This window comes from Kogia breviceps, chromosome 2, assembly GCF_026419965.1.
Source record: "Kogia breviceps isolate mKogBre1 chromosome 2, mKogBre1 haplotype 1, whole genome shotgun sequence".
NCBI classification, from domain to species: domain Eukaryota; kingdom Metazoa; phylum Chordata; class Mammalia; order Artiodactyla; family Physeteridae; genus Kogia; species Kogia breviceps.
The window spans coordinates 128,848,127-128,872,873 of record NC_081311.1 but is presented as its reverse complement, the minus strand read 5'-3'; the positions used below and the strand labels follow the sequence as shown (position 1 = coordinate 128,872,873).

The window sequence follows — 24,747 nt, the reverse complement described above, 5'->3', positions numbered from 1 at the left end:
CTGTTATTTTTCACTGCTGGGCATCAAACTGAATTGCTAACTGATATCATCACTAACTGGAGGTATACAAAGCCTTACATCCAGTTTTACTTTGCCTGTCTTTGTCTCTCTCTGTTTGCAGCTATTTGTAGTTACATTTTGGGCATGAAATAGTTACTTAATATTCCTAACATATCCAGTCTATTGGTGTTATGAATTAGATTCTTCTTCCCCCTTCAGTCCAGGAAAAGCACTACAAAACCATTTAACACAATGAGGAAGTAATTATCTCCCAGTACACTGAAGGTGTGAAGGCAAGTTCCCAAAGTGACATACAATTCCATGAATGATTAAGCCGTAGAAGAACCCTAGAATAACCTCTACTTCATCTTCCAGTTAAAAACAAAGGAATAATGTCCATTTTAAAATGAAGGAAATTATGGGCATACCTCTTGAATGGAACAGAAAAAAAAATTAGCTTATGGAGCATTCTCAAAATACCTTAATATTTCTAAGTAGTAAGGTGAGGCACTGGACTTAAATGATCGGCATCATCCAGGGTATGAAAATTCTCTATTTACATCAACCCCTGGTCAACAGCAAGGAACTAACTCAGTTTGAAAACTGGCAATAATTGGATTTTAAAAATTAAATAAATTTTAAAGTTTTAAATTAAATTTACTTTCCCAATTTGTATAGAAAACAAAGAAAATTGCAATTCTCACTTAATATAGACAGTCCAGATACTCAAGGTCATACAATTGCTCAAGTTTTTATTCAACTCAGTTTGGTAGTAGTTTCCTTAAATTCAAATTGTGTCAGAACTACTCACATAATTAGATTTGGTTTATTCAGCTTGTAAATGCAGCAACAGCCCTTTTTCCTCCTCTGGATGAATGCCAGTTGCTCCTACTTTCTGCTTACCTTCTCTCATGCTTTCCATCACCACCACGGCTCCTCTATCTCCCTCCGAAAACAGTACAGGTAAGAATTCAGATAACTGGACGTTTCACCCCCCAAGTTAGAATCTTCTACATCATACATAAGACACAAAATGCAGCTACCTTCTCTTATGTAATAGTGGAGTTCAGGAGGGAATGCACTCTGATCGAAACAGTTTTTGTCATTTTACTGTGAATGATCACCAGTTTCAAAACTTCTTCCCTTCAAATATCTATAACAAATAAAATATATTTCTAACTTAAAGCCTACCTTTACTTGAAGCATGTAAAACTGTTTGTACAGCCAATCATACACACACACACACACACACACACACACACACACACACACACACACACACACACACATTCTCTATATACCTGAACGGGCTATTTCGATTTCTAATGTGGCAGAGAAACTCAATGTGCTTTTACTTTCTAATCTTCACATCAAATCAAATATGCACATGTTAAACTCTGCTGTGAGGACTGTGTTACATAAGTTTCCTGTTGGCATCTCCAAACACTTCCCAATATCCTACACAGTATTACTAACTCTAATTTAGAGCAAAATCTCTAAATTAGAAGGTCCACTAATTACGAACATACCTGAAAAACAAAGTAGCAGCCAAAAGACACCTTACCCAGCACTAAGTTTTCTTTCTTTTCTATTTTTCCTTTCCATTGGGTCCTTAACTAAATAAAAGGCTCTCATCTTATACTTTTCAATGCCTTTGATCCCTACACAGTAGTGTTAGCAGACAGCTGGACAATCAACTTATTATTTTCCTGAATGTGAAACAAAATAGCCAAGTGTGGAGAGGCTTATAGTAAATTCAACCTCCAAAGAAAATTGTGTCAAATAAAAGCACACATAGCATGCTTTTCCAAATCCAGAAACACTTATTTTGGACATCAATTGTTCTCATTTTCATGTTACCATTTTCCATAGCTGTTTCACAGGTACCAGAAACGAAGATACTTTCTACAGTAATATACTACATTCAAAAAGAGAAGCAGTCTTCTACTTTACCTTTTAAAATAAGAGAATCTAAGCCCAACTCTAGAAAAGCAACGTCTGTCAAAAATTTGCTTTTCTGCATTAAGGAAAATAAATTTGATTGAAACTGTATACTAATCACTTTGGATTTTACACATAATTACCATTCTTTAAAAGTTGTAGAGCTGTATTTTTATTTTTCGGTCAAACTTGGGAACAAAAAAAGAAAGAACTGTGACCTCAACTAATAAATTACATCTTGAAATATACATGATCTTGTAGTACCCATGTTACTTCCAATGGTAACTGACACGCCCTGAATTGAACTGTGCCAGACAGTCCTATCTGTCCCATCGCTGACCAAACACTGCTTCTCTGTTTCTATTCATTATTATAAGAGGTCCAAACACAGCCCAGTATGCAAGAAAAAAATTACAATTTTTATGACAGCAAAGTGATGCATTCAAGTTCTTTCTTGAAGTATATCCCCGTCCATGAGCATTAACAGACATTTTTTGATAGAGCTAAAATTACGTTGGCTGCAAGCTTTTTACTCGAAGAACCTTCGGCACCCTTTCCTGCAGGTTTTCAAAAAACCCTCGTAAAAGTCAGGCACTATTCAAACCTTGCAAACCAAACTTGCCAAGAACCTCGTGCAATTATCTATAACCTTGGCTACACCACCATCGGCCCGAAATTCACGGTCCTGGAGACCAATGCACCAAAATCCCAGAAGAAAGGCTAGCTGAAGCCCGAACTGCCGGGCTTCCTCTCCGCCGCCCTCTCTGCCGCATGGAGAAAAGCAAAGGGAGGAGAGGAGTGGAGCGAGGCTCACCAGCTCCGAAGATGCTCCGGTGACCTCTGGCTGCTCGGCGAGAGCTGGACCAGGAAGGCGCTAGTTCTGCCGCGGCGGGTCGTGTGGACTATGCCCCTGGTGCATTCCTCGCATTCCTGCACAATCTGTCGCCAGCCGAGGAGCCCGCGGTGCACGTTCCCCCCGGACACACACACCTGCTTACTGCTGCGCCCCGCGCGGCCACGGCCGCCGCGGCGCCTCTACTGCCCGAGCTCGCTGTCGCACTCAGCCAACACGCAGCCAAATCTCGGCCCAGCCGCTCAACCCCTCACTTCCCGGGGGGGGAAAAGGAGAGAGGCCTGAGCAGCCCCAGCGGCCGGCAGGGACACTCGTTCCGCCGGAGGGGGGGAGGATGGGTGGGTGCCGCAGCTCCTCTTCAACTCCTGGCAGGGAGAGAAGGAAGCGGCAGCGCGAGAGGGCAGCCGGGGAAGCTTGGGGCTGGAGAACCGGGAGGGGTGGAGCATGAGGATAGGCGGTGAGGGGAGAGGGGCACACTGGACTGGGCGGTGGGCAGGACCGGCAAGGAGCGCGGGGCTCAGAGGGCAAACACAAGACCGTACAGGCAGAAGGGACGTGGGAGGAAGGGGAGGGGGCCAAGAAGCGGGAGTTGGGGCTGGAGAGAAGAACGGACAGCCCCGAGGGCTGGAGAAGGCGGGCGCCCAGGGGTGTTGGGGGCGCGCAGCAGCGTGCCAGGCGGGCAGGAGCTGGGAAGCCTACGGGCAGACGACCAGGAGGGCTCGGCGTGGCGCTCAAGTTTGGGGCTGGGGGCCCTAGATCCAAGAAGGCCAACGTGGGGAGGGGTCGTGCGTGGAATGTAGGGGATACCGGGGGAGAATAATCGCAGGGAAAAGCAAATGGAGGGTGAAACTTGTGCGCCTGCCGGGGGGAGGGGAGCAGGCAGGCGAGTGCGGGCAGAAACACGAGGCGGGGCAGGAAAGCCGAGGCGGCCGCGAGGCGGTGGGGACGGAGTAACGGGAGGGAGGCGCCCGTCCCCGTCTCCCTCCCTCCCTGCCCCGCGCCCCTCGCAGGCAGGTCTTGGCTCCGGAGCGACGGGGCGAGGGCCGGGGGTCTCCTCGGCAGGAGTCTCCGCGCCCTCCCGCGAGCCCGCACACTTACTTTCCAGGTTAGGCAGCAGCCGTCGTCGCTCCGGGGATCAGGAACATCGGCGCCGAGGGGTCGCCGCTGCGGCACCCGAAAAAATTAAAAAAGTGCCGCGGCAGAGCGACTGCCCGCCCCTCCCTCCCCCTCCCGCCCCCTACCCCAAAGCGGCTCGCCCACCACCCCCGACGGCGGCGGTGGCCAACTTGTCCCTCTACCCCTTGCCCATGGTGCCGCCTCCGCGGCCGGCGTCGACGCAGACTCAGCCCCGGAGCCCCCTCTACTGCCCAGAGGCCGCCGCCGCCCGCCCAGCCGCCAGCCCGCCTGCCCAGCCAGCCCCAGGCTCCCGGGAACGTCAGCACGCCGCCGTCTCCGGACCTGCTCCCTGCCAATCCCATTGGTCGGAAGGAAAAGGCTGGCCCTCCCCATTGGCCCGGCCCTCATATTGAACTGACCAATGGGAACTGAGGTTTCAGGTCGCCATAGAGACCGATGCTGTTAAGAGCTAGAGGGCCTGGAAACGGTGAGGAGTAAGGATGAAGGTATCTCTGGCTTTGGGCGCGGGAGGGGGAGGGGGAAAGAACTACCGGGGGATTCCCGAGTGCTGGCTCTGAAATTGGGGCAGCTTTCTCTTTGCCTTCCTGGCAACAGCAGCTGTGCATAGTAGGGTTTGTACGTCGCGTCCAAAGCAGGGACAGCTGAGCCTCTATAAGAATCCTGAGAGCCTGGGAGTGGGCGTTTCACTTTTCCTGCGACTGGGGAGTCCCTCAGCGTCTGCCCTTTGACTTTTGACATGTGTGCAGCTTCTGCTTCTCCAGGTGAGTTTGCACCCCATCCTTTAAATCATTGCTTCTTCCTGACGTCACTGATCCACATGAATTCTACTTGTTCTTCCCAACCACTACCCCTTCCCTGGGGTGGATCTTGCCTCAAAATTTGGGGTCTAAAGACTTAAAGGAGACTCAAAGATGATTTCCTTTGGATGATATTTTGATGAGGAAACAGGCTGACGTATTGTATGATGGATGTCATTGAGTCAATGCATGAGATAATGCGTTCCCCTTTTCCCAGAGAAAACTTCTAATCTCTCCACTGAAGGATATTTGTTAAACACCCATCTGTGTGTGCATTCTGCACTATTAGCTTGACAGGTACATGGTCTTTCCCCTAAGAGTTTACAGGGGTTGGGAAAGACACAGGTGATAGAGTTGATCCTGCATGTCTTCTGATGATTTCACAAGAGAGTAAAGGAAATAGATTACAGTTGATGGATTTTATTTTCTAGGTATTTTCCAGTTTATCTCTAAATTTGATAAAGAAATTAATTGAGACATGGAATCACACAAAAAATCTTGAGCTTTAATTACAAGTGCTTTGCTTTCATTTAAAGTCACTTTGTTCTAGTTTGTCAATAGCAATTTTTTCTGTAAATAACTTTCATATTTAGATACTAGCTATTAAAGTAGGACTTCATAAACATATTAGGCTTTTAAGCATATTGTCTGATATAATCATTGATATTCTTATGTTCCTTCTTTTTGGGTGATTTTGCCATTTTTATACTAATTTATTTAGAAAGAAGACTGTGTTTATGTTATTGCCCTTCAGGTTGGAGGGACCATATTGTGTGAAAATGCTGATAGGATTTTGGAAATTACAAATATTTTGTTGGGAGAAACAGATTAATATGTGTGCAAGCTACATATGTCTAACTACTGTCCTGAATTTTAAGTTGGATAATATGCTTTGCTTTTGGTTTTTATCTTACCATAATTGAAAATTTAAAAAATAGATAAGAATTGTTAACCTGGTACCTTGATTAGAAAAACATCTTTCAAAAAAAAAAAAGAAAAGAAAAACATCTTTCACAATCTGTAGTAAAATTGAACATCGTTGATAATCCTATGCAGGGTTGGACTGTGGAACAAAACAGCTGAACATGAGTGGTCACCCTAAATATTTCCAGAACTGGGAAGAAATCAGAATTGGAAAAACCTTGGAGTGCTGTCTCATGCCTTGCCATTGTGGAAATTAGCTCATCATGCTTTCAATTTCTTCCTTTTGCTTTCTTTTTGGTGTTTGTTTGTAGGAGAATAGAAAAAGTAAAATGTACAGTTTTATAAATAAGACTCATATTTAATGTACTCACAAAATACCAATGACTTTTTTTTTTTTTTATAATCATGGAAGATGTGTCGAGTGGAAAGGAAAACATTCATATTTCCTTTTTCCTTGCCTTAGGCTAGCAAAGAAAGAAGAAAACAAGAACTAACTGATTTTTTTACTCCAGTAATCTTTTCTTTTTGCATTTTTCTCAGATCACGTTTGATGAGTATTTTGATATTGTGTATTTCATGTTTGTAATGATTAAAATGTTACTAAAATCCACCATGAAAAATGTCCCTTAAAATGTTGTCAATCAACATTATTATTATTATTATTTGTAATTGTCATGCTTCAGTGAAAGGTTTCTTTTGAACTTGCTCCTGTACAACCAAGCATTGCTGGATAAAGAAATCACTTTGTTCCACTAAAAGTTTATGCTATCCAGACTTGGCTGGGTCTTCACTGATTCTCTAAATTCCTTTCCTCATCAGGAGGGTGATTATCCAGGATACTGATCCAAAGACGTTATTCAGGGCACTTCTCCCAAATCTGTCCTATTTCTGCTCTCCTCAGGCCTCCACTCTACTTGGTCTTCTTCCAGTTCTGCAAGTGATCTTGCCTCCTACTTGACTGAGGCATCCACCACCACGAGGTTTCTCAACTTAACTTCCCTAAATCTCAGTCTCAATTTTCACACTTCATCACTTCCTTCAGTCCTGGCTGAGAAGGGTGACAGCCTTCTGTTCCAAGCTCACACTCAACTTGTGCTCCTAAACATTGGCCATCCTCCCACCCCAGAATTTTCCTCCATTGATTATAACTGCTCTCTTAGATCATGTGTTACATCCTCTCCTTCAAAATTTTTTTCCTACACCTTACAAATATCTGATCTTTGGTAACACCACTATCCTTCTCCCTCCATATCCATCTATAGGCTTTTCTTTTCACCAAGAAACAATTTGAAAGGAATTTCTTGCAGCTTCTATTTTTTCCACTCCCAATGTTCTGCCCTTGAATACTACTCAAATGATTCTGAAGATTGTGCTCTTTGCAGTCAAAACCCTAACTCTTTTTGCCAATAAAGTTCTCCTCTACAAAAGTGCCCTTTACTTGCAAATTGCAATGCCTCAATTCCAGATTTCCAGTGAAGGGTAGAAACCATTGTCTCCCACCCCAAGGGTCCATAGAAATGCAAATTATTTACATGTGAAGGGGAAGTATTTCACCTGCTAGCCACACTACCTTGGTGCATCTAACTGCTGGGAAATTGAGATAGGAAGCAGGGCCTCTGCTCAGCTGACTGTGGGGCATCCTCAAGAACAAAAGTAAACAGCAGAAATCCACGGGAACTTTTAAATTACTATCTCAGAAAGAAGTCAACCTGAACCTTTCATGATTATGAAAACTTTGTACCTTTCCAATGTTTGTTATTTTCACATTAGCCCATAATGACTAGTAGTGAATTTCTGACAAAGAATAGCAGAGGCAGCAAGGAAAAGAAAGAAGCAGGAACACTCACTGTCTCCTTTCTCATTCTTGGATGCCTCCGGAGGAGGTGGGAACAGTTAAGATAAGAACTCCACAAACACACTGCTTGGGCAGGGGGAGGTGTTGTTTGTTTTTAAAAAGAATGTTAAAACAGAGGCAGGTGGCAAATGAGGGAAAGAGAGCAGTGGAATAAACTTGTCCTGGTTGAGGATGCTAGAGCTTAATAATAATTCTACTCAGGATTGCAGAATTGGCTGTATCCCACCTCCAGCACATTCTCTGAATATGCAAATCCTCCCCTGCCTTTAGAGGCCCAGCCAAATAAACCATTAAACCTGTAAAGCCTTTTCTGAAAATTTCCTGATCTTACCTCCCTCTGGAGAGGATGATTTATGATTTAGTGTATTATCGTGGCACTTAAAACTCTCTACCCCGTGGTATTGTTATATAGTGTATGAGCCTTCTCTCCTAAAGGATCAGATACATGTCATGGTCATGACCTTAGCCTCCATAGTGCCTTGGACTACTGAAGTGCCTCCCACACTAAGAAAAGCCAACAGTCATGAATCCTTGGAAGTCTTTGGAAGAATTTGACTTACAACAATGAAAAATTAGAATCAGTAATGTTGGGAGGTAATTAGAAAAAGATGGACTAGAAGTTCAGTGTGGAAAAGTGAGGTAATGTATGGCAGAACAGAGCAGAGGTTTCTGCCATGTAACCTCCTAAGAGAGAAAGGTCTCAGATCTCATCTCTACCAGGACCTATCTCTACTCCTCTATGAGGGAGGGGACCTGTGTGAAAAGAACTGGCTGCATGTGCTTTGGCTTGAAGTTATCATATTCAGAGCTAAGACTATAAAATTCTGTATATTGGGGAAAGCAGTTGAAACTCAGCTTTGTGAAGCAGTTTAAATAAGGGTTGCCTACATTTTTTCCATTTAAAGCATCCATGTTGCTCTGTCTTTTGGAACACCATAGAATCATGCAAATTTAACAACTTCATAAAATCAGAAAGGCATCAAACATCTGGTAAGTATAATAGACATGTTTTCAGGTACCTATATGCATAGCCCTTGAAGTAAGAAGTCCTGCATGCCTCATGACCTTTCATCTGGCCGTGGAATCAACCCTGGTGGGGACCCGATACAAATGTAGCCAATCCATTGGCTGACCATTAACCCATAACCTATACTAATACCAATCTGATTTTTTTTCCCTGGAAATTTGGAATTGAGAGACCAAGTGAGCCAGAAAGAATAGCTTCCTTGGTCCTAATGTTTTCTGGGTTTTTATTCTCCCCATGAAGACAATATAATTCATTTTTTTATTGTTCCTTGACATTTTTAAATAATTAAATATACTTGACATATAACATTGTGTTAATTTAAGGTATACAGTGTGTTACTTTGATACATTTATATATTGCAATATGATTGCCATTGTAGTGATATTTATCACATTACATAATTATATTGCACTATTGTTGTCTATATTCATTATGCTGTATATTAGATCTCTATGGCTAATTTGCCACTGATTGCAAGTTGGTAGCCTTAAACATCAATCATATTTCCCTACCCCCTATCCCCTCATAACCAGCATTTTACACTGATTTTTAGAAGTTTGACTTTTTAATTAATTTTTATTTTATTTATTTTTGGCCATGCCACACAGCATGTGGGATCTTAGTTCCCCAACGAGGGAGTGAACTCACACCCCTTGCATTGGAAGCGCGGAGTCTTAACCACTGGACTGCCAGGGAAGTCCGAAGTTTGACTTTTCTTACATCCCACATATAAGTAATATCATACAGTACTTGTCTTTCTCTGTCTGAGTTATCTCATTTAGCATAATGTGCTCACTTAGGTAATGTGCTCAAGGTCCATCCATGTTGTTGCAAATTGCAGGCTGTCCTCCTGTTTCATGGTTGAATAATATTCCATTGTGTATATATACAACATCTTTTTTATCCATTCATCTTCTTGATGGACATTTAGGATGTTTCCATATCTTGGCTATTGAGAACAATGATGCAATATACATGGGAGTGCAGATATCGCTTTGAGAGATTTGTTACTTATAATCACCCTTAAGCCATTCTTTTCCTGTTTTGCCTTTAGTGAGTCTTTGTTCTTTACAATCAACAGATTTCACTAAAATATTATGCAAATATTTACAACAAAACAAAGCACATATTATGACCATTATATTGGACTATGTAGAGCAACAGTCTAAACATTTCTAAGTTTCTTTTCTTTGTTAGAATAGAAAATGAATGATCTATCTAGTTCCAAATATTGCCAACCTAATTTGGGTAAAAGAGCTTTACTTAGTGTGGTATCTATTCCTCCCCACTTCCTACAAAGCCTTATATTCCTTAACTCTCAGTTTTCCTCCTTTGAAGTTGGGAGCAAGAGAAGAACTTTGAGAAGAGGAGCAGCATGATTCCTTTTGCAGGGTAGAGTCATTTTACCACACCACTGGTATGGAAGAAAATATTAGAATTCATATTATAATTTATACTATTTTTTAGGAACATTTATACTAAGTTTTTAGGAACCAGGCTAAAAAATAAAAGTGAGATAGGAAAATTTATCAGATACCAGTAGCCCCACAACTCAGGAAAACAGATTCTGAAGTTCCAGTAATTATTGTTTGAATAAAACATCTCAGGAGGAAAACCAGACTCCATCTAAAATTTTTACAGTGTTTTATGTAAAATATCTAGTTTTCAACAAAAAATTATGAGACATCTAAAAAAACAGAAAAGTGTGATCCAAATTCAGGAAAATAAGTAGCCAACAGACAGGCAGAGTGAGCCCACTTGTTGAATTTAGTAGACAGGTAATCCAAAACACCTACTATAAATATGTTTAAAAACTTAAAGGAAAAATGACTTAACAAATGGGGACTCTCAATAGAGAAACAGAGATTGTTTTTTTAAAAAGGGAACTAAATGTAAATTCTAGACCAACAGAAACTATCCAGTATGAAAAACAATTTTAAAATATTGAGAAAAAATGAACTGAGCTTCAGAAACTTGTGGGACAGCTATGAGTAAAAGAAGGAAAGGAAGGCCAGAAGGATGTATAAAAAAATATTTGAAGAAACAGTGGCCTAAAACTTCCCAGATTTTATAAAAATTTTAATCTCTAGATCCAGGAAACACAGTAAATCCTGAGTAGAGTAAACATAAGGAGACCCACTAGTGTGGGTACATCATAGACTGCTGAAAGACAAAGATGAGAGAGTTTTGAAGCAAAAATAGAATAACAATTAATCGTATATAAGGGAACCCCAATAAAATTAACAGCTGACTTCTTATCAGAAACAAGGGAAACCAGAGGGTGGTAGAAAGACATATTCAAGGTGCTGAGAGAAAAAAGCATGTCAATCAAGTTTTCTTTATCTAGCAAAACTGTCAAAAATGAAGATGAAAGTCCTCATAAATGAACCTATATTGGAAGTATGCTAATTACTGACAGAACCCATATGTCCACCACCTTTGAGTGAAGCCCAAAGCAAAAGAAGGCAGTCCGACAGATGCAGGGCACCTGGCAAGTCAACAATCTCCATTTGAAAAGCAGATCTTGACTCAGTGCCAACCCTGGAACATCAAATGATCACCACATTAAAATGCTGTTTAAAATATTAGATTTGGGGCTTCCCTGGTGGTGCAGTGGTTGAGAGTCTGCCTGCCGATGCAGGGGACATGGGTTCGTGCCCCGGTCTGGGAAGATCCCACATGCCGTGGAGCAGCTAGGCCCGTGAGCCATGGCCGCTGAGCCTGCACATCCGGAGCCTGTGCCCCGCAACGGGAGAGGCCACAACAGTGAGACGCCCACGTACCGCAAAAAAAAAAAAAAAAAAAAAAATTAGATTTGAAGTTCTCCTAAAATAAATTCAGGGAAAATATGACCTCATCGTTTTTAACTAAAGAGCTCTTTGTCTGCTTCATAGAGGTGACAATAAGCTGACCGGAGCGATCAGGAGAGAAAAGCAAGAACTCGCCCCCTATTCTGTTCTCTGATCATGGCAGCTAGCCCTTTCCATCTCTGGCCCACTGTTTTCTTTATACAATAGGTCAGCTAACTGTTGTCACAGTTGGTTACAGCTTCTGTGCATCTCTGGGGTTGAGCTGAGGCATCAGGTAAACAGGACCTGCTAGTACATTCCCTTGTCAGGAAACAGAAGTCAAGAACTGCCATATTTTTCTATAGTTTAATAGAGATTTTTTAAAATAAGAAAAAAATGAAGATGAAAATAGATGCAGAAAAAGCAATTGACAAGATCTAATACCCATTCATGATGAAAATGCTAAAAAACTAGCAATAGAATGGAATTTCTTCAATGTGACAAAGTGCATTTATGAAAAGCCTACAGCTAACATCACATTTATGGTGAAGGCTGAATGATTTCCCCCTGAGATTGAGAATAAAATGATGTCCACTCTCATCTCTTTAACATTTCACTGGAGGTTTTAGCCATTGTAATAAGGAAAGAAAGATAAAAGCATATAGGTTGGAAAGGAAAAATTAAAGCTCTCTTTATTCACAGATGACATGATCTATGCATGAAAATCTAAAGAATATATAAAAAAAGAGTAATACTAGAAGTGATAAGAAATTTAGCAAGGTCACAAGATATAAGACCAATATACAAAAATCAGTTGAATTTTTATATGCTAAGAAATAGCAAATTAAAAATGAATTTAAGAAAACAATTCCATTTATGATAGCATGAAAAAGAGTATAATACTTAGGAATAAATTTTAGAAAAGAAATATAAAACCTCTGACTCTGTGATCCCTATTAAACCTCTGTGATCCCTATTAACATTCCAGCAAACACTTTTTGTAGAAATTACAAGCCAGTCTTCAAATGGACAAACATAGGAATAAGAACATCAAAACAACAACAAAATAGGAGGAATTATAACATCCAATTTCAAAAGTTAAAATAATAGAATATAATATTGGCATAATGATAGCTGTTCAGATCAATGAAATAGAATAAAAGGTACAGAAATAAGCCCTTACATTGATGGTCAATTAATTCTCAACAAAGATGCCAAGGTAGTTCAATGGGGAAAGGGGTGTCTTCTCAAGAAATGCTGCTAGGATAATTCGACATTCATGTGCAAAATAATGAACTTATACCCTTAATTTATACCATACAAAAAAAACCCTAAATATGCATCATAAACCTAAGAACTAAAATTATAAGACTTCTGGAAGAAGATGTAGTACAAAATCTCTGTGACCATGTTTTAGGCAATGATTCCTTAGATATTACACTATATCATGATCCATAAAAGAAGAAATTGATAAATTGGACTTTATAGAAAATTGTTTTGTTCTTCAAGAGGCATCAGTAAGAAAATGAAAAGACAAGCCACAGACTGGGAAAAAATATTTGAAAAGCAGAATCTGATAAAGGGCTTGTGTCAGAATATATAAAGAACTTCTAAACATCAAAAATAAGGCAAACAGGCCTTCCCTGGTGGCAAAGTTGTTAAGAATCCGCCTGCCAATGCAGGAGACATGGGTTCGAGCCCTGTTCCAGGATGATCCCACATGTCACGGAGTAACTCAGCCCATGCACCACAACTACTGAATCCCGTGTGCCTAGAGCCCATGCTCTGCAACAAGAGAAGCCACTATAATGAGAAGCCTGTACACTGCAATGAAGAGTAGGCCCCGCTTGCCGCAAATAGAGAGATAGCCAACGCACAGCAACAAAGACCCAACACAGCCATAAATAAATAAATAAATAAATAAGTTCTTTTAAAGAAATAGGCAAACAAATCAATTTTTAAAATGGACAAAATATTTGAATAGATATTTCACCAAAAAGTTAGACAAATGGTTAATAATCAAATGAAAAGATGTTCAACAACATTAGGGAAATGCACATTAAACCTGTAATACAATATCACTATATAACTACTAGAATAAGTATAAGGCAGAAGATTGACAATACCAAGTGATTACAAGGATGTGGAAAAACTGTAACTGTCATAAATTGCTGGTTGCTATACCCACTTTGGAAAACTGTTTGACAGTTTCTTTAAAATATAAACTTACCATATGATCCAGCAATTCTACTTCTAGAAATCTCCTCAAGAGAAATAAAAACATATGTCCAAAGAATTCTTACATGAATTATTACAGTAGTATTTGTAATAGGGAAAAACTGAAATAATTCAAATGTCCATCAAATAATGATTAGATAAAATGCTGTGTAATGGAATACTATTTAACAATAAAAATAATGAACTACTGATACATGTTACAATATGGATAAACCTCCAATATGTTATGCTAAGAGGAAAAAATCCAGCCACAAAAGACCACACTTCCAAAAAAGGAAAATAGAGACAAAAAGCAGATCAGTGATTGATTACCTTATGCTGGGATGGTAACACTGATTGCAAGTGGTTATGAGAGAACTTTTTTAGGTGATTGAAATGTTCTAGAACTAAATGGTGATGATAGTTGTACAACTATACATTTTTAAAATATTTATTTTTTAAATTTATTTTTGGCTGCGTTGGGTCTTTATTGCTGCACACAGGCTTTCTCCAGTAGGCGGTGAGCAGTGGCTACTCTTCATTGTGGTGCATGGGCTTCTCATTGCAGTGGCTTCTCTTGTTGCGGAGCACGGCCTCTAGGCACATGGACTTCAGTAGTTGTGGCATGTGAGCTCAGTAGTTGTGGCTCGTGGGCTCTAGCGCACAGGCTCAGTAGCTGTGGCGCACGGGGTTAGTTGCTCTGTGGCATGTGGGATCTTCCTGGACCAGGGCTCGAACCGATGTCCCCTGCATTGGCAGGTGGATTCTTAACTATTGTGCCACCAGGGAAGCCCAACAACTATACATTTACTAAAAATAATTGCACTCTACACTTATAATGGATGTATTTTTATGGAATGTCAGTTAGATATCAATAAAGCTATTACAAATAAAAACATTTAAAAATGGCATAAGCACATCATCTTAAAACTCTCATATATGAGCGCTTATTAAATTTGGAAACAATTTTCTAACATGACTGAAAATCTTCCAAATGCATTTCAGTGGATTTAGACCCCATTTGTTAAACGTTAAAGGAAAAAAAAAAAGAAAAAAAAAAATCTTTGCATGGAAAACTGATTGGTATCAGGGAAGTCAGAAAATTACTAGAGAAAAATACTAAGCTACAACTTTTGTATAATTAGTGGATGAAATTGAAATTTGAGTATCATAATTGAGTACATGAAGCCAATTTTGCACTTTTTCCATATCTCATTGTGGTATCTATTTTAGCTATTATAGTCCTTATAGCTAAGTATGGGAATAAACTGACCATAGACTTTGAACCCTCTATGATTCAGTATTAAACCAAGATTTTCAAGGTAATACATTTTCAATCACATAACTCTCACTAAAATATACTAAAATTATCAATACTATATACCTTTTTTGTACTTATGGATTTCTCTGTATTTGTGTTTTACAATTTACATAATATTAGTACAATATTATACTTAAAGAATTTATAACAATAATTTTATATGTATTTGCAAAAAATGCTTATTAATGGAGGGTGTATTGGAGAATGTTTAGGGACCTAAGTTTTAGTAGAATATCTTTAAAGTGTACATTCTTTCCTTCCTGTTTTGGTTTGTTTGCTTTTGTGTTTTTAGTTTTTCTCTCCTGTCTTCTCCAGGTAGTAGAAATAAGTCTTTGGAAGATGACATTCAAATCTAAACTTTTGATGTTTTGTCTTAAAGATCACTCAGATCATTTGTCTCCAGTAAATCACATTTAAATCTCTAACATCATTAGAGATGCTGATCATTATTGTCATTCAACCTGGGAGAGGTCAGTGAAGTCTTGAGTGGTACTGAGACAAGTATTATTCTTTTGACACATCCAAATGACTTGAAAGTGAGACATAAATAACAACACAATGGAAAGAAAGCAAAGGAAATTGCTGTAGAGAATTTGAGAAAAGAAAAAAATTCCACCCACACAGAATTAATGCATTTTTATTATCAATAGAAAACCTGATTTCAAAATCCTAGGCTTTCAATGATCTATTATTTAGCACTGGAAATGTCACCTTTTCACTGCCTCTGCCCCACATCTATGAAAATGAGACAATATACTTCTCCATTCTTAATACACTTCTCCATTCTCACCTTTTTTAAAGTTAAAAAATTTAAAATATGCAAACTTCTGAATTTTTAGTATGAGCATGCTACTGTACCTATAGCTGACCATAAACACAAGGGTCTTTGACATCTGAGAGTTTACCTCAGAAAAGGCCTCTTTATTTCTACTTTATGTCAATTTTTCTTTTTTCATCCTTCCTTCTATTTGTTAATATTAGGTAAAAATTTCTTTATTAATTAACATAGTCTAAAATACCATAGGTAGCATAATCATTAGCATTTTATGAACTTCTAATAAATCTCCGTTTGTTGAAGCCACTATAAACAATTTTCTTTACAAGCTTATGTTAGGTGGTATATCATAATTTCATTGGTCAAATACACTTAAATTTAATATTTAAATCTACTGTTTATTTCAATTGCCAGTTTTCTAAATTACAGAATTTTAGAGCTGAAAGAACCTTTGAGATTACAAACCAGCATAATAACTGGCTGTACAACTAGCCTAAGACTCCTTCTGAATTCAGTCTCTCTAATACAAAATCAATACGATTTAGATATTTTACTGTGTTTGCTGTATACTATTTGTGTGTGACTCATTTTCCCAAACTAAAAAAGTCAATTTTAAAATTTTTATGGGGAAAGAATATTAGGTGAAAAATATGCATTTATATCAAGAGTACTCCTTGCATTTATAAATGACTATACTGCTCTCCCACAATATTATTTGACTATTGAGAATATAACTTCAGGGACTTTGTATTTAATCTCCAGTATGTATACACTGTAGCTATTTTTTATGTTCTTGAAATTGAGGCAAAACCTATTGACCATCACATCTGTATTTTGAACGCTGACAAATTGTGTTTGATATAGTTGGTGGAAGGGCACTGAGCTCAAAGTTAGGAGATATAGTTGGGCTTTAGCCTTGCCTATGCTACCTGCTTCTTCAAGTCTTGGACAAAGCATTTAATCTCTCTGTCCCTGTGTTTACTGATCTATAAAATGTATCAGACTAAAATCTTTTCCGGGCTTACCTTAATTCATGTGTAAAATGACATACTGCATGATCTCATTCTAAATCTTGGCTTTGTTTTCTTTTGAAAGAAGTTTGCCACAAATGTTTCTTACTTTGCCTTAGCCCTTAAGTCTATTTCCACCACCCTCTTTGTTTTCATTTTTCCATAAACTAGTATTTTGAATAGACTTCTTTCTTTTTCCTTGTTCAAGATCTGTCTCTTCCCTTAACTCCCACTTCTATCTTGTCTTCCTTTCTTTCCCTCTAGGACCTTACTCTTACCCTAACAAGGGAGGAGCTGTTTACTAAAATGAAAATGACAGAAGTCCACTTCTCTGTGTTTTGAGGAGCACCACCACCTATGCTTTGTCTCCATTCCTGAGAGAGTGTAGAATACAGAAGGCAGTTAGGTCCATGGGCTCTAGAGCCACACTGCCTGGGTATGCATCTGGTCTCTACCATGCAGCAGCTGTATGATCTTTGACCTTAGTTTCCCACTCTGCAAAATAGGAGAAACAGTGTTAACGAAACATTATTGTGAGGATTAAATGAATCAAAATAGATAAAGCTCCTAGGATAGTTCCTGGCTAGGAGAAATTGCTACATAAATGTTGGTGATTATTGCACCCTACTATGTAGACCCTCATAAAATGGTAATCACTCCAGCACAGGGTAGAGAGGAAAGGTAAAGCTGGGGCAGGGGAATGTACGTGGGAGAGTGGAATGGTGTGTTCTTACAGTTCTGGGCCTGTTGCAACAACTCTTTATTCCCTACTTCCATCCTCCTGGGATGTAAATGTTAGGCAGAAGCATGATGAAGAGGAAGACTGGCCTTTCATTTAATTTGCAGGAATGCCTACGTATGGCAACTTTTTCTTCAAGTAAATTATCTGTTTGAAATGTGATTTTTTGTTGTTGTTTTCTTCCATAATTCAGAACTGCATGCCATAATTATTATACTCTTAAGACATCAAAGAAAAAAGCCCAGGAATTGTCTTTTGGGCAGGCCTATTTATACTCCATTTGAGAAAAAGCACTGGAGAAAACTGTTTTAGCAAAGAATGTTAATTGATGAAAACATTTCTTTGCTAACAATCTAAGAGAAGCAATCTGTTCTTAGCTCTTTCAAACCACAAAACAGATTTAGCTATTCATGAATAAAAGCCAATTATTTATTTTTAATACTACCTTTAACAAGTCTTTGTTTTTGATAATGTTTTTATTCCTATTCTTCATCAAAGCAGGTTCTTAATGTATAACAGTTCTTTTAATAAGGAAAAGACAGCCAAATCTAACAAGATTCTAATTTGGGTGCAAAGTATATTTTCCACCTCAATATTTAACCCTATGTTTTTTTTAAAGGGGGTGCTTATTCATTTTGATTAAGGAGTCACATTGTATCTAATATTCTGTAGAACAAGCATAACAAATATGTCACATAAAAAATAAAAACACAAGTAAAGATATTGACTGGTAAGAAGCCAAAATTCTATAGTATTTAGAAAATTATAATATTGCACATAACCGGTGAACATGGGAGAGATTGAATCTGGATAAATCAATGAATATTTTACTCTTCCTCACCCTCTTCTAGGATGGAGAGAAAACATGATACTAAACAGTATTGACAAAAAGTTACTTAGAACATATACTTTTTCAGATCATAGATATTGTGTTTTAACCTCAAAAAGAAATATATCAACAGAAGAAGAAATTAAAATTCCTAAGACAGGGGCTTCCCTGGTGGCGCAGTGGTTGAGAGTCCGCCTGCCGATTCAGGGGACATGGGTTCGTGCCCCGGTCCGGGAAGATCCCACATGCCGCGGAGCGGCTGGGCCCGTGAGCCATGGGCCCGTGAGCCATGGGCGCTGAGCCTGCGCGTCCGGAGCCTGTGCTCCGCAATGCGAGAGGCCACAACAGTGGGAGGCCCGCGTACCGCAAAAAAAAAAAAAAAATCCTAAGACAGGATGTCACATAGCAAAGAATTTGCTTTTTAATAAAACATCTTAAGCATATTTTTATTTCAAATACTAATATAAGAGAAAATTGCATGTATATGTAAGATATTGATATACAACAAATAACAACAACAAAAAACAAATGACCTGATTAAAAAATAGGCAGAGGAACTGAACAGACAGTTTTCCAAAGAAGACATACAAATGGCAAAAAGGTACATGAAAAGATGCTCAACATCACTAATCATCAGGAAAATGCAAATAAAAACTACAGCAAGCTATCTCCTCACACCTATTAGAATGGCCATCATCAAAAAGACAAGAGATAACAAGTGCTGGCAGAATGTGGGAAAAAAAAAAGAACTCTTGTACACTACTGGTGAGAATGTAAATTGGTGCAGCCACTATGAAGAATAGTATGGAGGTTCCTCAAAAAATTAAAAGCAACTACAATATGATCCAGCAATTCCACTTCTAGGTATATATCTGAAGAAATGAAATCCCTATCTTGGAAAAAATATCTACATTCGCCACTTTCATTGTGACAGTATTTACAATAGACAAGACATGGAAACAAACTAAGTGTCCATCAATGGATGAATGGATAAAGAAGATATTGTATATGTATACAATATGAAATTTTATTCATCCATAAAAAAGAAGGAAATTTTGCCATTCATGATTTTGCTAAGTGAAATAAGTCAGACAGAGAAAGACAAATACTGTATGATATCACTTATATGTGGACTCTAAAAAAAACCCTAAACTCATAGATATAGAGGACAGATCGGTCAGTTGCCAGAGGAAGGAGTAAGTGAAAGTGGTCAAAATGGATGAAGGTGTTCAAAAGGTACAGACTTCCAGCTATAAGGTAAATAAGTACTGGGGATGTAACATACAGCATTGTGACTAAACTTTAAAACAATGTATTGTATATTTGAAAGGTGCTTAGAGGGTAGATCTTGAAAGTTAACATACATGCACACACAGAATTTGTAACTATATGAGGTGATAGATGTCAACTTATATTGTGGTAATCATTTCACCATCTATACGTATATCAAACCTTCATGCTGTATACTTGAAACAAATAAAATGTTATATGTCAATTATATCTCAACAAACCTGGAAAATGGTAAATTTTATGTTATATATCTTTTACCACAATAAAAAATCATATTATCACTCTTACTAATAAAAAGAAGCTATAATTACATTGAAAAAAGAAAGAAATCAATAAACCTCTCAGGATATATAAGGCAACTAAATCTGAGCTTATTTTGCAACCTTTTAATTAGATATTTCTGAATTATTTTAGATTTTTTGGTGTGATACTTTAGAAACGTTACGGTTAATATAATTAGTTCTGAGAATCTCTTAATTTTGCTTCTTATGTATTGTGCATTTAGATTTTCATAGTTCGCTTTGGTAAATTGACAGCTTTAGAAATGAAAATTTCATTTTTACAAAGACCCACAGAAAAGATGTTGAAAATTGTCCTAGTTTGTCCAGACTTGAGACTCTATGCTAATTCAGTTACCTCTGGATTATAATAATACTTCAGATTCTGCTTCAGGCTCTTTTTCCATGAAATCATTGGTCTGTCTACCTATATAGTATGTAGGGGGTGATTTTCATTGTAAAGTGTGTTGGATTTACTTTTTAATAGACTACTGAACAGCCATCAGATAAAAACAACTCAGATATGAGCAGCCTGGAATAAGTTTGTGGTTGTTTTAATTTGCACAATAATAGCTAACATTTACATAGCAATTACTATGTGCTTGACACAGTTGTAAGCACTTCATATAATTTCATTTAGTCTCTATAAGAATGATATGAGGTAGGTATACTATTATTATCCTCACTTTATAGTAAATTATGGCACAGATAGTTACTTAAATTGTCCAGAACTACTCAGCTATTAAGTGTCAGAGCTAGGATTTGAACCCTGGTTTTTTGCTTCTGGAGTCCATCATTATAAACAATATATTTGTGAAAGACTTAGAATTGAGTTTCTAATTTCCAAATTATTCAGTTTCCTGATGAATCTTTATCATTTTTCCTGTTTCACATTTTCTCTATCTTTTAATATTGAACATTAGGATAGAAATGAGGTGTATTACTTTAAAATCAACTTTATTGTGGTATAATTTACATAAAGCAAAGTGTACCTATTTCAAGCATAGTTTGATGAGTATTGACAAATCAATCACCCATCTAAGCACCAACAGAATCATTTCCATCCCTTCAAAATTTTCCCTCACTGCCCCTTCTGAGGCAAACATTGATCTGCCTTTGTCATTTTAGATTAGATTTATTTCACATAAATGGAATCATACAGCAGGTAGTCTTTTGTTTCTGACTTCCTTTATCAGCAGAGTGATTTGAGACTAAGCCATACTGTGTGTATCATTAGTTTATTCCTTTTCATTGCTGAGTATTATTTCTTTTTATGTATATACTACAAATTGTTTATCATCTACCTGTTGATGAATATTTGAGTTGTTTCAGTTTTTGGTTATTACAAGTAAGCTGCAATGAACATTTGTGTACAAGTCTTGGTGGAGTCATGTTTTGTTTCTCTTGGACTTGTTGGACCTATGTTAGTTTTATGTTTAGCTGTTTAAGAAACTGCCAGTTTTCCAAAGTAGCTATACCATTTTACACCCCCAACAGCAATGTATGAAGTTCCAGTTGCTCCACATTCTTGTCAACACTAGGTATTGTCAATACAATTGACACTGAAGAGCAAGGGTTTGAACTGCAAGGATCCATTTATGTGTGGATTTTTTTCAGCTGTATATAGTACTGCAGTACTATACTATCTGCAGTTGGTTGAATCCACACATAGGGACCTTGGAGGGTCAACTCTAAGTTACACACAGGTTTTCAGCTATGCAGAGGGTTGGTGTCCCTGACCCCAGCATTGTTCAAGGGTCAACTGTATGTTGAATTTTAGCCATTCTAATGTGTGTGAAGTGGTTTAAGTATGCATTTCCCTGATAACTAAAGACACCGAACATTTTTTCTTGTGCTTACTGGACATGTGTATATCTTTTATAAAACATCTGTTAAAATAATTTGCCTTTTTATTTTTATGTTTTTACTATTTATTTGTTTGTTTTTGGCTGTGTTGGGTCTTTGCTGGTGCATGCGGGCTTTCTCTAGTTGCAGAGAGTGGGGGTTACTTCATTGTGGTGCGCAGCATTATACGTAGCATAATGCCCTCGAAGTCCATCCATTTTGCTGCAAATGACAAAATTTCATTCTTTTTTATGGCTGAGTAGTATTCCATGTGTATGTATACACCACATCTGTTTTATCCATTTATCGGTTGATGAAGATCTAGGTTGCTTCCATATCTTGGCAATTGTAAATAATGCTGCTATGAACATTGGGGTGCATGTATCTGTTTGAATTAGTGGGTTTTTTTTTTTCAGCTATATACCCAGGAGTGGAATTCCTGGGTCACATGGTAGTTCTATTTTTAGTTTTTTGAGAAACCTCCATAATGTTTTCCACAGTGACTGCACCAATTTACACTCCCACCAACAGTGTACAAGGGTTCCCTTTTCTCTGCATCCTTGCCAACATTTGTTATTTGTGTTCTTTTTGATGATGGCCATTCTGACAGGTGTAAGGTGATATCTCATTTTGGTTTTGATTTACCTTTCCTAATGATTAGCAATGTTGAGCATCTTCTCATGTTCCTATTGGCCATCTGTAGTTCCTCTTTGGAAAAATGTCTATTCAGTTCTTCTGCCCATTTTAAAAATTGGGTTCTTTGGTGGTTTTTTAATCAATTAATTAATTAAAAAATTTTTATTTTATATTGGAGCATAGTTGATTAACAATGTTGTGTTAGTTTCATGTGTACAGCTAAGTGATTCAATTATACATTTATCTATTCTTTTTCAAATTCTTTTCCCATTTATGTTATTATAGAATGTTGAGCAGAGTTCCCTGTGCTATGCAGTAGTTCCTTGTTGGGGGTTCTTTGCTTTTTTGTTGTTGTTCAGTTGTATGAGCTGTTTATATATGTTGGATATTAATCTCTTATTGGTCATATCATTTGCAAATATTTTCTCCCATTCAGTAGGTTGTCTTTTCTTTTTGTTGATGGTTTCCTTTGCTGTGCAAAAACTTTTAAGTTTAATGAGGCCCCATTTGTTTATTTTTGCTTTTATTTCTGTTACTCTAGGAGAAGGATCCAAGAAAGATATTGCTGTGATTTATGTCAAAGACTGTTCTGCCTATGTTTTCCTCTAGAAGTTTTATAGTATCCACTCTTACATTTAGGTCTTTAATCCATTTTTAGTTTATTTTCGTATGTGGTGTTAGAGAATGTTCTAATTTCATTCTTTTACAAGTAGCTGTCAGTTTTCCCAGCACCACTTATTGAAGAGACTTTTTCTCCAGTGTATGTTCTTGCCTCCTTTGTTGTAGCTTAATTGACCATAAGTGTGTGGGTTTATTTCTGGGCTTTCTATCCTATTCCATTGATCTTTGTGTCTGTTTTTGTGCCAGTGCCATACTGCTTTGTTTACTGTAGCTTTGTTGTATAGTCTGAAGTCAGGGAGCCTGATTCCTCCAGCTCTGTTCTTCCTTCCCAAGATTGTTTCAGCTATTTGGGGTCTTTTGTGTTTCCATACAAATTTTAACATTATTTGTTCTAGTTCTGTGAAAAATGCCATGGGTATTTTGATAGGAATTTCATTGAATGTATGATTTTACTTGTTAATTTTTGTATATTGTATGAGGCAAGGTCTGACTTTCATGTTATTTTAATAGACATCCTGCACAATTTATTAAAAAGATCAGTCTTTCCTCATTGAATTATCAGCATACATTTGTCAAAATCAGCTGAACATAAAACCACAGTGAGATATCACTTCATATCCAAGAGGATGGCTATTATTCAAAACAAAACAAAGCAAAAAACCAAACACACCAGAAAATAGCAAGTGCTGACAAGGACATGGAGAAATTGGAATCCTTGTGCACTGCAGGTGGGAATGTAAAATAATGCAGCTGCTGTAGAAAACAGTACATTAGTTTCTCAAAAAATTACATATAGAATTACCATATGATCCAGCAATTCCACTGCTAGGTATATACACCAAAGAGTTGAAAGCAAGGAGTTGAACATATTTGTATACCCACAGAATACAAATGTATTATGTATTCACAGAAGCATTATTCACAATAGCCAAAGATAGAAGCAACCGGAGTGTTCATTGATGAATGAATAAGCAAAATATGGTATATACACAATGATTTATTATTTAGAAGGAAATTCTGATACAGCATGGATTAAGCTTAAAGACATGCTAAGTGAAATAAGCCAGTCACAAAAAGATAAATTCCACCTATATAAGGAAACTAGAGTAGTCAAATTTATAGAGACAGGAAGTAGAATGGTGGTTTCTAAAGGATGGAGACAGAGGACAATGGGAAATTGGTGTTTAATGGGGACACTGTTATAGTTTGGGAAGATGAAAATTTGGTGATGGATGGTGGTAATAGTTGCACAACAATGTGAATGTACTTACTACCAGAGTTGGTTAAAATGGTACACTTTATGTTGTCTATGTTTATTCAAAATTTAAAAAAATCAATTGACCATATTCGTGGGTTCTTTTTCTGGACTCTCTTCTGTTTCATTCATTATATGTCTATCCTTATACCAATACTACATTGTCTTGATAATTATACCTTTTATAGTAAGTCTAGAGATATGATAGTGTAAGTTCTTCAACTTTGTTTTTCTTTTTCAAAAGTATTTTGGCTATTCTATGTCTTTTGCCTTTCTGGATAATTTTTAAAGGCAGATTCTCAATTTCTATTTTTAAAAAAACAACAACTGGGAGGAGCTTCAAGATGGCGGAAGAGTAAGAGGTGGAGATCACCTTCCTCCCCACAGATACATCAGAAATACATCTACACGTGGAACTGCTCCTATAGAACACCCACTGAACGCTGGCAGAAGACCTCGGACCTCCCAAAAGGAAAGAAACTCCCCACATACCTAGGGAGCAAAAGAGAAAAGAAAAAACAGAGACAAAGAATAGGGACAGGACCTACACCAGTGGGAGGGAGCTGGGAAGGAGCAAAGGTTTCCACACACTAGGAAGCCCCTTCACG

General features: G+C 37.9%; 2 protein-coding genes across 33 annotated transcripts in view; one reads left to right on the top strand and one right to left on the bottom strand.

The window, feature by feature from the left end:
• PKP4 (plakophilin 4) overlaps positions 1 to 4,202 on the bottom strand; it is a 269,659-nt gene extending 265,457 nt beyond the window's left edge. For 9 of the 24 annotated variants that reach the window (XM_067026062.1, XM_067026063.1, XM_067026065.1 and 6 more), the window contains exon 1: positions 3,893 to 4,201. The gene's annotated coding sequence lies outside the window, so the exon portion shown is untranslated. Of the gene's footprint in view, positions 1 to 2,755; positions 3,160 to 3,892 lie in introns of all 24 variants that reach the window. The other 15 variants (XM_067026080.1, XM_067026077.1, XM_067026081.1 and 12 more) reach the window with 4 other exon arrangements.
• A 114-nt stretch (positions 4,203 to 4,316) lies between these two features.
• CCDC148 (coiled-coil domain containing 148) overlaps positions 4,317 to 24,747 on the top strand; it is a 427,998-nt gene continuing 407,567 nt past the window's right edge. For all 9 annotated transcript variants that reach the window (XM_067026094.1, XM_067026092.1, XM_067026091.1 and 6 more), the window contains exon 1: positions 4,317 to 4,692. In XM_067026094.1, coding sequence (XP_066882195.1) covers positions 4,668 to 4,692 — 25 coding nt within the window. In that variant the 5' untranslated portion in view covers positions 4,317 to 4,667. The remainder of the gene's footprint in view (positions 4,693 to 24,747) is intronic.